Source organism: Pteropus vampyrus, unplaced genomic scaffold (assembly GCF_000151845.1).
Source record: "Pteropus vampyrus isolate Shadow unplaced genomic scaffold, Pvam_2.0 Scaffold155, whole genome shotgun sequence".
In the NCBI taxonomy this organism is placed as follows: Eukaryota; Metazoa; Chordata; class Mammalia; order Chiroptera; family Pteropodidae; genus Pteropus; species Pteropus vampyrus.
This window is the reverse complement of record NW_011888936.1, coordinates 2,440,384-2,452,871: the sequence shown is the minus strand read 5'-3', so window position 1 is coordinate 2,452,871 and position 12,488 is coordinate 2,440,384. Positions and strand designations below refer to the sequence as shown.

The 12,488-nt window shown below is 37.5% G+C and overlaps 1 protein-coding gene across 1 annotated transcript; it reads right to left on the bottom strand.

The window, feature by feature from the left end:
• Positions 1-41: 41 nt before the first annotated feature.
• MZT1 (mitotic spindle organizing protein 1) lies at positions 42-12,335 on the bottom strand. The gene is made up of 3 exons (XM_011369788.2): positions 12,177-12,335; positions 4,046-4,191; positions 42-860 (listed from the first exon to the last, which is right to left on the bottom strand). Exons 1-3 carry the CDS (start codon positions 12,253-12,255, stop codon positions 837-839), a joined length of 249 nt encoding a protein of 82 aa, XP_011368090.1. The 5' UTR covers positions 12,256-12,335; the 3' UTR covers positions 42-836.
• Between the last annotated feature and the right edge of the window lie 153 nt (positions 12,336-12,488).

Here is a 12,488-nt window from a genome sequence, read left to right as displayed (position 1 = left end):
ATTATTTTTATGTAATAAAAAAACAATTTTGCATGTTGAAATGTTTCATTATATATTATTTTTTATGCTGTCATTTTCTGAGTATAAGACCTAGAAAAACATTCTCAATTAATATTCTCATTAAATTTAAATGATTCAAATGATAAATAATATTAAGCTAAGTACTGTTATTCCTTTTAAAATCTAAGTACTTAAAAGTTCTATTTTTCTAACAATACAAAACTGATCTGGTTCACACTCTTAACTGCCAAATTTTATGTTTAAAAAGCTAAATATTCTTTCTTATAGAGCAAATTACAAATGTTTTTTGTGCTCATAAAAAACAAGATTCTAATATACATAATGAACCTAAATCAAAATTCACAAATGGTGGCTAAAATTCTGTCAACTTTTAGCCCAATACAAAATAAATCCAGTTATTGTGCATAAATAATTCAAAATTAAAGTTTATAATGGAAATGTAAACAAGTCATAACTACTACATTACCACTGATGGGTTCCTCTATACTTTAACCAGGTACAGCAGATGTGCACATCTGACAGACTGCCTACGACATTAAAGCTATCACAGCTATAAATAAGGAATACATAAATATGAACACTGCAATGCCAAAGTATTAGAGCTGTTTAAAAAAGATGTGACGTAAACACATCTGGATGGTGCTTTCTGTAAGCAACTTTTCATTGATTCATAAAGCTATGGTTGTATAATTCTTTTAAAAAGGACAATGTTTTTACATTGCTGCATGCAGTAATTTCTTTGTACATTCTTGACTACAATGTGATTTTCAAAACTTCTTGCAGAGCTTGACGTCTCATCAGGATTTTCCAGAAAGTCAGCTTGTCATATTTTCAGCAGCCTTGAACAAGAAAGTAAGATTCATTATAAAAAAAACCATAGAAAACGAGGTACCATGTAAATAAATACTGCACTGTCATTAACAAACCACCTGTCTTAAACATGTACCAAATCACTTTTATCAAGATAATGCAATGGTTTTCACTTTCGTAGTGCATTAGAACCACCTTTTGAACTGATTGCTAGTCTAACAGTAGAAAACCGCTATTTAATCTTAAATAGTTAATGTAAAAATATACTGCTACTTGAAAAATTAACCTATAACAGATCTTATCCACATAGTCTTTACTAGTCTGTTTCTGCAAGTTTCATTATAGTGTGATAAGGAGATTAAGATGGAAAGACTTTCCTGTTATGTATAAGCTGGAGAAAAAAGGGCAAGAGAAGAATAAAGAGCACATGGCTAATCCTGCCCCACCTATGCCACCATTATACTTTAATTAACATTTCTTCTTTGTTGGAAAATTTTCAGGCCCTCCTCCCCACCTAGTTTTAATGAGATATTGGTATACTGGTTTTAGACTATGGTAGAAATGTGTTTTAAGAGGCTTTGTGTGTGACTTCCATTCGAATGGGCAACACTTTCTCATTTTCGTTCAACTTTATTGATTTTGCCTTCATATGAGACTATGGTCCACTGGATGTGAGATAACTAGTATGCCAAAAACTGAGAAAGATATGTTATTTAGGTAGTTCTGACTCTCCTACCCTAATACCTTGGGATTTATTTTGTCTACGGAAAGGCTATGCCAAAATACTTCTGTCAGTCTCTCTTGTACATTCTTTTCAGATAGGTTATATGCCTCTGGTTTCTTTATAGCACTCAAACTGCATTACAATACAAAAATCTCTACCTGGAAGTAATCTGTGCATATCCATTCACAGTAGAAAGGATAAATAAGTTATAGCATAATTTGTATAATGAAACATAATTATTGCTGTGAAAAGGAATGTGTTACACAGTCTCACACAACATAAATGAACCTCACAAACATGTTAAATGAAACAACCCAGTAAAAAAGATTGTATTATAAGATTCCACTATATCAAGTTTGAAAATTTTACAATTAAACTGCAGTGTTATAGGTCCACGCTTAGTAAAACTGTTAAAAGGTAAGAAAGTATCTACCATAAAAATCAGGACAGTAGTTACTGGTGGGGAAAGCAGAAAGGAGAAGTCAGTGATGGGGACTTCTCTCTCGGGTGCTGGCAATGAGAGATGTATGGCTATTCTCTTTATGCTAAATTTTGCTCTGTAAATGTTCTGTTCACATTTTTGTGTTATATTTAATAATCAAAAAGTTTTAAAAAGCACAAAACCAACAATCCAAATTACCGGAATTTATTAGAGATGGGTAAGCTAAATCTTTTATACAGTTCTATTTCCACAAAGAAAACAGGATAGAGAGAAGCCACTCTGTCCTTAAGCGGGACTAACTTAGTTTCAGTATTCATGGTGAGTTTGTGTGCAAGCAAGAAAGGGAACTTTCCCTTTCCAATCTTGGCAATTAAAAGATGCTAAATTTGAATCTGACAAAAGATGGTTCTCTGGGCTCATTTGGCAGCACAGCTCAATTGCCCTCAGCAGTTTCCTGGTATCTGAGCCACTGAGTCTCTCTTCCCTTCTATTTACTTATTTCTTTTTATCATTATTTTTATAAGTTTGTGCCAAACTAAAGACATATGCTAGTGAGCAAGACATTAAATGTTCCCAATTCTTCCCTTTTCTTGAAGGATTAAATTCATGTTCACAGCCAGGTAGTTCTTACTTTCCTGCTTGTGGAATCCCAGAAGTCTGACATGACACCCTTCATTCTGTACCATACAGGTCCCTTTCAGCCCAAGCTGCAATGTTTTGTGCTGAGACGGTTGACTGTATCTATGAGTCACACACCTGATCTCACCAAAAGGCTCTGCAACCACTCTTGGTCTTCTCTCCAGAGTGTGCTATCTGGATAGACTACGAATTTTCCAAAGCAAGTGCTTGTTCCTTTTTGCTTACCAGTTCCTTCCTCAATTTCTCATTCTTACATTTTACTATAAGTGGCAAGGAGAAATCAGGCTGCACTTTCCACACTTCGGAAACTTCTTCAGCTAAATATCCAAGTTTAGTGCTTACAAGTTTTATTTTTCTTTCAAACAGTGTAACATAATTTAGCCAAGTGTTCCGTCACGTTATAGCAAGCATAGCTTTTCTTCCAGTGTCCAATAACACGTTCCTCATTTCTGCCTGAAACTTCACCAGAAGGACCTTTAACATTCATATTTCTAGCAAGATCCTGTTCCTAATACATGTATCCTCCAAGAAGACTGAAGTCTTCTCTACAGCTCTCCTCTCCCTTTCTGAGTCCTCACCAGAATCTCCTTTAACGTCTACCAATAATCTCTTCAAGACAATCTAGGCTTTTCCTATCAAGTGCATTAAAACCTTCCAATCTCTATTACTGCCTAATTCCAAAGCCACGTCCATATTCGTAGGTATTTCTTACAGCAACAATCCACTTCCCAGCAGTAAATCTGTTTATTTCTAAGGCTGCCATAACAAAATAGAACAACATGGAATACCTTAAAATGACAGAAGTTTATTCTCTTATAGTTCTGGGGGCAGAAGTCCAAAATCAAGGTGTCAATAGGGCCACCTATTCTCTGAAGGCTCTAGCAGAAGATCCTTCCTTGCTTCTTCCTAGCTTCTGGCGGCTGCCAACAATCCTTGGCCTTCTTTGCCATCACTCCAATCTCTGCAACTGTCATCACATGGACTCTCACCTGTATCCATCTTCACATGATACACTGTGTATCTGTCTAAATTTCCCTTGTCTTATAAGGACAGCAGTCATTAATCCATTATGACCTCATCTTAATTTGATTATACCTACAGATTACACCTACACTATTCCAAATAAAGTGATATTCACAGGTACCAGACTTGAGTGTATCTTATTTGGGGCAGACACAATTTTACCTACAACACAAGGAAAATCCTAACAAAGGTGGAGACTTCTGGGTAAAAATAACATGGTCCATGATAGTAGCAATTTTTGTGATCTGAACATGCTACTAAGCTCCTGGTCTTCAGAATGTCTTCTGATGGTGATAAAAGCTACTTTAATCACATTTAGGATCTTTAACATAACTTGCCATTAATCATTTGTTAAACAAAAAGATTTTTATTTAGAATGAACTAACCTTTAGTGCTTCAGTGGCCTTGCGAAGTTCCTTAATAACTGACGATAAAGCTTCTGGGTTAATTCCTTGTTCACAAAGCCGCACACAAATAGACAGAGTCTCCATATCTAAGCCAGTATTCAAAATCCTTGAAATCTCGAGCAGAACTGAAAAAAAGAGAAAAATTTAAAAAGAAAATCTTACATTTAAAATGTGCACAGAATACTTTTGCTTTTACTCCACATAATAGTGCAAATACCAAAGAACTAGCACAGCATCCTTACCTTTGGAAACAGGCATGTAGTACTGTCTTGTCTTGCCTTTACTTAGCTCTAGAAACTTCAAAATAAACTTGCACTCTCCCTCCGCATCACTGTTTTTTTTCTCCCACTCATTTAACATCTATCTATAATTTATGCAGCATAATCAGGATCATTCTCAACATCTCCCCACTTTTTAGTATTCTTTTACAATGTAATTTAGTCAGTCATATAACATCCCATTTTATGGAAACATCATATGTTAATCGCTCTGGTTTCAGAGTTCGGTGGATCTTATGTTTCCCCTATTAATAATACTGTGATAAGCACCTGTACATACTACCTTACTTTTATTTTATCAGGATGAATTTCTAGAAGTAGAACTGTTCAGTCAGTAATATACATGTTTACAGCTTTAAAAATATTTAGGAACTTTTACAATTTGATAGTGAAATCCTGTTTGTTGAATCTAAGAATTAAAATGAAAGCTTATTATTTTGTAACTTCATTTTCATAGTACTTCATTTTATTACAGTTTATAAAAGTATCTGTTTCACATAAGCAGCACTAGCATAGAATCACAGGATATAAATACACTGGCTGCATTAAACTTTGTTGTATGGTGGCTTTTTCTCAGAGTATGTTTAGAATTTTTTTAAGTCATGGTCAACATGTTACCTGTTTTCTGTACCATTTTCCTTTGGCATTATGTTTAGAAAGTTATTCCCGATAGAAAGATTATATAATTATTCACCAGTATTCTCTTCCAATATTGTAAAGTTTACTTTTTCCCCTCCAAAAATATTTAAATAAACATTTAACCCCCTGGAGTTGGGTAGAAAATAGAATCTCTAACTTTTCCTTCCAGAAATAAGTTAGTTGTTCATTACTATTTATTGAATGATCTATCCTTTGGCACTCAATTCAGATGCCACCTTTCTCACATAGTAGATTCCCATATGACCATGAATTTGTTGCATGTCTATCTTGTGTCAGAGATACAATTTTAATTACTAAATTTATATTCCATGTAGTGGGTTAAAGATGCCTTTATCTTTTAGTACCATAAGCCCTTTCATTCTCTCCATGAACTTTAAAATATTGATCAATTCCAAAAACAAATTCCATTTGGATTCTGATCTAAATTACATGAAAACTACACATTATTTTGGGATGGACAGACGAGTTAACAATGTTAAGTCATCTATTAATTTAAGTCTAAATCCTCCCAAAAGCTTTTATAGTATTCATGGTGTTCATGAGATGGGACTTTCCCAATTTTTCATATCTGATATTAATTTTCATCTCTAGAAATTTATATCTTATAAAATATATGTCTTCCATACCTTTACTTAACTTTAGAACACATGGAATACAGTCCTAATGTCTCTGTCAGCTAATCCTAACACCTGTGGCAATTTTGGGTCTGTTTCAACTGACTGAATTTTTCTCATGATGGGTCATCATTTCCTGCTTTGGCTACCTAATAATTTTTTATTGGATGCCAGACTGTGAATTTTACCTTGTTGGTGCTGGATGCTTTTCTATTTCTATACATATTCTTGAGCTTTGTAATTAAGTGGTTATCTGGAATCAGTTTGATGCTTTGGGGTCTCTTAAGATTTCCTAGTCAGGACTACCAGAACCCTATTTTAAGTGTAGGGTTATTCCCCATCACTGAGGTATGACCCTCCTCAGTATTCTACCCAATGTCTTGGGAATTATGAAGTTTTACATTCTGGCTAGTAGATACAGGCACTATTCTCAATCCTGTGTGAACACGGTGTACTGCTCCCTCTAATACTTTTAAGATGGTTCTTGAACCAGCTTTTTTGAGTACTTCTCTGACATACAAATGCTAGTCAAGGCTCTGCTGAATACTTAAGGGAGACCCTTCTGCAGACCTCCAGAATTTTCTCTGGGTGCAGCTTTCCTCTCAGGTACCCTGTCCTACAAGCTCCACCTGCTGTGGTCTCCCTGGACTCTTAAGATCCATCTGCTTTATTCAGGACGTCCACTAGGTGGTCCTCCCCTGGATTCCTTCCCTCTCCCCACTGCATTTTGGTCTGGAAACTCTATGAAGGCAGTAAGTTGGGGCATGATACTCCGACATGCTAATACTTTGCTCTTCAGTTGATTTCAATAACTCTATTTATTTAAGATTTCTAATTTCCCACCATAATCTCGTGTTCTTGTTTCATAGTTAAATGATTATTTATAACCACTTCTATTTTGTGGCTTTCTGCTTTTCTCTTTTTGAGGCTTTATTCTTTTAAGCCATTTTTGAAATTTGTTTCTTCAAGTATAAGAAAACAGCAAAAAACAAAGTTGTTATGAACGTGTTCTCCACAGCCAGACTACCTGGGTTGAAATTCCACTCAGTTATTACTTTGTAGGCAAGGTAACCTCTGTGCCTTTATTTCGTCATTCTGTAAAATGGGGATCATCGTAGCACTTATATGATTGTTGTGAGGATTAAAGCATACAGTTAGAATGGTGTTTGGCATATGGTAGTGCTCAATAATAGATTTGGCTATTACTTTTACTTTCTTTTCTTTTCTCAAGTTAGTTGTTTATTTGCTTTTTACCTACTTTAGGTGCTTTGTGATTTTTGACTGAAAGCTCATATTCCAGTTTTTTCTTGCATGTCCAGGATTGGTAATGCATTCTTGGATAGGCAGTATCACACTGGCCTCCACTCTCATGATCGGGGTTTGTGGAGGCATCTTGGCTTCAGACACACAAGACACATGGATGGTGTTGCTCAATCCCTAGCCATGACAGGTGGCACACTTCCAGCCCTCAGCTTCATTGAGGCAGGGCAGCATGCTTTGTCAGGTTTCATTCCCAATCCCATGCTGTGATTCCCATCTGCTCCTTTCTTTGGGGGAACTTCCTCCCTCTAATCAATGGAGACTTCCTCTTCCTGTTTTTTAAACATGGTTATGCTCATAATTGTATATTTTAATAATTAAATAATTTTGACATTATTTCTTGTCGTTTTTATATGCTTGAAGCAGAAAGTTTCAGCCAGTGCTCAATTATTAATTTTGATAGTGGACTGTCAATTTCTTTTAGTTTTGGTTGCTTTCATGAACAGATTCTACCTCACTCTTACATATTCTAAGTGATTAGTCCTAATATTCTAGATTATTACTTTTACTTTGTAGTCAGCCACTCTAACAAATTCTACTGAAGCGTCTAAGTTTTTCAGTTGACTCTTGTGTTTTCTAGTGGGATACAAATAACTGTTTTTGTGACCATTTTAGGTTCTTATCCTGAGCTATTTTCTAAACCTTTCATGTCAACATTTTTTTTAAAAAGCAGTGAAAGTATTTCCCATTTTATTTAGAATGCATTTAACATTAAGGATGTTGTTTTTATATCATTATCTTTTAACATGTTAAAAAAAATGTGGTTTTCTTTGCTAAGATTTTAAAATCAGAAAAAAAAATGTTGATATAATATTTTTTCATCAATCGCTCAAACAACCAGGTAGTTTTTTTTTTTTTTCTTTTTGACTTGGTGAGGTAATATACTGATTGATCATATTCACAGCTGAATAACACTGAGCTTGAGAAATTCCTACTTTTTCAGTCCTGCTCTTTACCTGGGCTACTCACTGTAAACACAACCCTGAGAAACAACAGGAGGAAAGAGCAGCCAGGGCTTTGTATTCTTGGCATACAGTGCCCTGGGGTCATGGAAGACTAACTTGAAGTTTCAGTATGCATGGTAAGTTAGTGCTATATAAACATGGGGGAAAAAAATCACCTGAGATTTAAAATCAGAGTGTGTGCAAGCAAGAAAGGGAACACTTCCCCTCCCCAATCTCAGCAATGAAAAGATGCTAAATTTGAATTGACAAAAGATGGCCCTCTGGGCTCATTTGGCAGCACAGCTCAATTGCCCTCAGCAGTTTCCTGATCTCTGAGCCCCTCTGAGTCTCCCTTTCCTCTCCTTCCTTTTCTTTTTTACTATTTTGATTCCTGATTTTAAAAATAAATCAAATATAAAGGCTAGCCCAGGTGAAATCCAGTTGGCAGCTATGAGCACTATTAAAAACTGACAGCCTTTGTACCCTTTCATTAAGAGGCCACATATTCTGAATATTGGTATGCTTTGGTTAAACAAACATTAATATTTAGTTCTGAAATCTAAGGACACAAACCACAAAAAAAAAAAAAATACTGAAAGAAGGGAGGAAGAAAGAAGATGAGGAGAAATACTACATCCTAAAGGAGGTTCAGACTCAAAAAGTTTTGAATACTTCTGGGTAGGCTCTCACAGATAGATTTAAATAAAAGTGAAACCCACATTACCAGAATTTCAAATAACAATGATATTTGAGTAAGTCAGCCCAGCCCCTTTATTCCTCCATATGAAACCTACTTTTCCATACAGATAGAAATTATATTTGCAAATATCCGGACTAAAATTACTCAGAACATTCAAACCTCATTATGTGAAAAGTATTTATCAATATTACATCTAATTTGCAAAGAAGAGCCAGTGATTACTAGGAAATCTGCCACAGTCCAGTTTTTCCAATCCAAGGAGATCCAAACTTTGGGGAATAATGTGGCTGCCTTATGCTGCTATAACATTCTGCTTTTAGTAGTGGTATTTCCATTTACAAAATATAGTAATTCTTGATTGCTGAAAATGTGTAATCCTAGAAAATGTAGCATTCCTAGGCATTATGTTAAATTATCGCTGGCCGCGAGCCACACATTTTTTTCCTAAACAAGAAAAGGACTGGAAGCTATAAAATGGGAGTGTGACAAGATCAGATTTTCATTTTTAAAAGACGTTTGCTGCATAATAGGGAGTGGACCTTGGAAAGGGATAGAATACATGTGCAGAAAAAGTATACCTAAGTTACTGCAATTTCAGTGAAAGACTGGTGTAAATGTGAACAGGAGAGATTAACACAAGTGGTCAAATCTGACAGAGATCAGTGAAGAATTGAAAGGGTTTAGTGAAGAATAGGAGGTAGGAGTGGTGAGAGAAAGCGAAACTGCCTCCCAGGTTTCTTTTTCACAAGAGCGACTAGATTGATGGTAGTATGGACTATACGTTTGCTTTGATGACATTGCCTTATACACTGAAGACTCTCTGAACTCCTTTTTCTAACTACCTGATAATAACGTAGTAGTATACTGAAGCCTCTAGTAAGAAAAGGTACATTTTTATTCTTGTTGTCAAAAGCAAAACTACTAGCAGTAAAAAAATTAGAATATAAGGCAAATTCCAGAATATAAGAAAATAATTAAAGTATGAAGCTATTGATAAAGTATCTAAAATTTCAAAATACTGAAAAGCAAAAGAGGCAACCGAGTACACTGGAGGAAAGTAGTTGAAAGACATTTCTGAGTGTTTATGATCTAAGAGTGAAAGCAGATGATCTTATGCAATAGACCTTATACTAAATCAGAACTAGGATCAATCAGGTTCCCTTCAGAGTGACCTGTGCAGATAAATAACAAAGTCCACTGCTTCTTCTCACCTGAAGTGTCGTTATAAAGATCCTTTCGTTTCACAATAAAATTACAAATATATAGCTGAGTTCTACAATCCATACAAATCACTAATATCTATTCAAAGATTAAATCACTGCTAGGTGACTAATACTGATGGAAGGGAGGCAGTAAAAAGATGAGGAGAAATACTACATCCTGAAGGAGGGTAGCAAGACTCAAAAAATTTCGAATACTTAGGGTTGGCTCTCCCGGACAGATTTAAATAAAAGTGAAACCCAAATTACCAGAATTTCAAATAACAAGGATGTTTGAGTAAGTCAGCCCAGCGCCTGGGGCAAGCTAAAGTTTTACTTCTGGAAATGTGGGTGGAGGAAGGTGGGATTTATAAAACAACTGCATTTAGAACTTTTTCAGTTTGGTGTATGGTCAATTATTTACAATGCAAGTGTCACTATGTTTTCTTTTGTGCCTCAACCATTACAGGCAGCATGGAAAATATTTCAATGTTTTTGCTGACTATGCAATAATTCGACTTCGCATTTTATGTGACTGATTTGTCTTGGACCCAATTATGGCACAATAACAGGGATTTTATATAAGTTTAGAGTTCTAATGGACAAGACAATATCTTGTCACATTTACTGTCAACCTGTGGCCTTTCTTTTCACCTTCAGGTTTGTGGACAAACTGTGTGTACAGCAGTGTCTCTAATACTTACCTTCTCTCCTCTATTTTTTTTTTAAATCTGGTCTTTCTTCACTTTTTCATGTTCTTATATTCATTATAATCTTCATTTTACACAAAGCTCTCCTAGTAAAAATCTTGATGCAACCAATACAAACTATCAGCTCTCATTTCTACATTGCAGTTCCACCACAGATAAAATGTGAGTATTCTATTCAAATGAGATCCTATGGCCATATAATTAAGGAACCTAAGCACAGCTAACGTAAGAAAATTGACTAGAAGGGAGTCCTCATAGTCTTCATCCTGTTCAAAAAATACACTGGCTTCCAAGCAAAGAAATATAAGACAATAATGTTACATACATAGTTTGTGTACACAAATCCACTTAAAAATAAAACTAATGAGCTGTAACACATCAAGAAGGATGGGAAAATAGGCTAAATATGGTGTTAAGAACAAAATTCTGTTTTTTGAAAAACAGGCAGATACTTGGTAAATAAAAAACGAGATGCAATGGCTCTAATAAGTTAATTCTTCTAAGCAACAACTAGTCTAGCATAAAAAGCCAGAAGTCTTATCAGAAGTCCCATTAAGGAGATGTATTGGAGGTGGAGACTACTGTGAAGGAGAAAGAAATGCGGCATGAAAGCTTAGTAAGAATTACACGGAGTTATGTTATCCGAGAGATAAAGGCTGATGTGGGTCTCCCCTGAAAATGCAGAAACCAGTTTTACGTCCATCATTCACATACAGGTTGAGTGTGAATAAAATAGAGACCAAAAAAAGGAGCATGCAAGTGGAACAACATCTTATATTACCCCCAAATAATACATCACCTTCGCTATGCTATGCCTTTACCTAGCTATCTTATTGAAATATTCATGTTATAACCCTAAGCGATAACCTTATTTTACAAGGCGGGGGCGGGAGACAAGGTTCCAAGACAAACATGTACGTAGTTTCCAAGCTCACCACCAGAGGTCTAAAGGCAGAGCCGGCATCAGAGGATAGAGGGTAAAGTAACCCCAAGACGTGTGTTTCATCTTCTACTACGTGTGTAGGCTTTAATCTGCGTGCCTCGGGGCGCGAAAACAAATAAATATACCAATTTTCCGGACACCGGCGTCACCTCCTCGAAGTCAAAACTGGGGCAATTCTGATGAAGGGGAGACTTGTTCATTAACAGGATATTTTAAAAAGCGCCTAGTAGAGTGCCAAGCACAAAAAAGTAGCAATGACCAAACATACGGCCACTGTCCGCACGGGGCTTAGAGTCTTGAGGACTGGACAGTCTGAGCCCCGCTCGGGACTAAGACTAATGGGCGACCCGCACCGGACGACCGCGCTGGGGATGAGGGGGTGGCCGCGGCCCACAAGGTTGGCACCGGAGGGAAGGACGCGAGGACCCAGCGCCGGGACGGGGCGCGGGATGAGCGCCGAGGTGGGCGGCGCGCGGGGTCTCGCGCGGGACGGACCAGGTACGCGCCCGGCTGACGTGGGGGTCGGAACGCTGGGCACGCGACAAACTACGCAGAAGCGAAGAAACAACTCTCCAAGGATGGGGCCATCAGCCCTGCGACCCTGGCGAGTCCCTTGGAAGGCTCTCCAGAGATGCCATACGCTGCAGGAATTGGACCCAAAGTCCTCCTGGGTTCACCGCCGCCTGGGGTCCTTACTTCTGGAAAACGTAAGCAAGCTAAAAGTGTCGAAACGGGCACTCACCGTCCATGGTCTCCCTCACCGCATTCAGATTCGCCGCCGCAGCGGCCGCCCCGGCCCCCGAGCCGCTATTGCTCGCCATGGCGGTGGCCAAGGTAGGCGGGAGAAGGTCCTGACCCGGAACTGAAGCGCCTTCCTTTCTCTTGGGCAATCAGACCGCGCGTCCCCAGCACACGCCGGGCGGGCTCCGCCCCTCGCGCTCGTCGCCAGCGTAAGGCTGCGTTGATTTGAATTTGGAGCTTCGTTACTCAGCGCGGAATGTGAAGCGTGGAGTTGCCATTCGAATTTACCACGCCGCCCTGATGCGATTGGCTG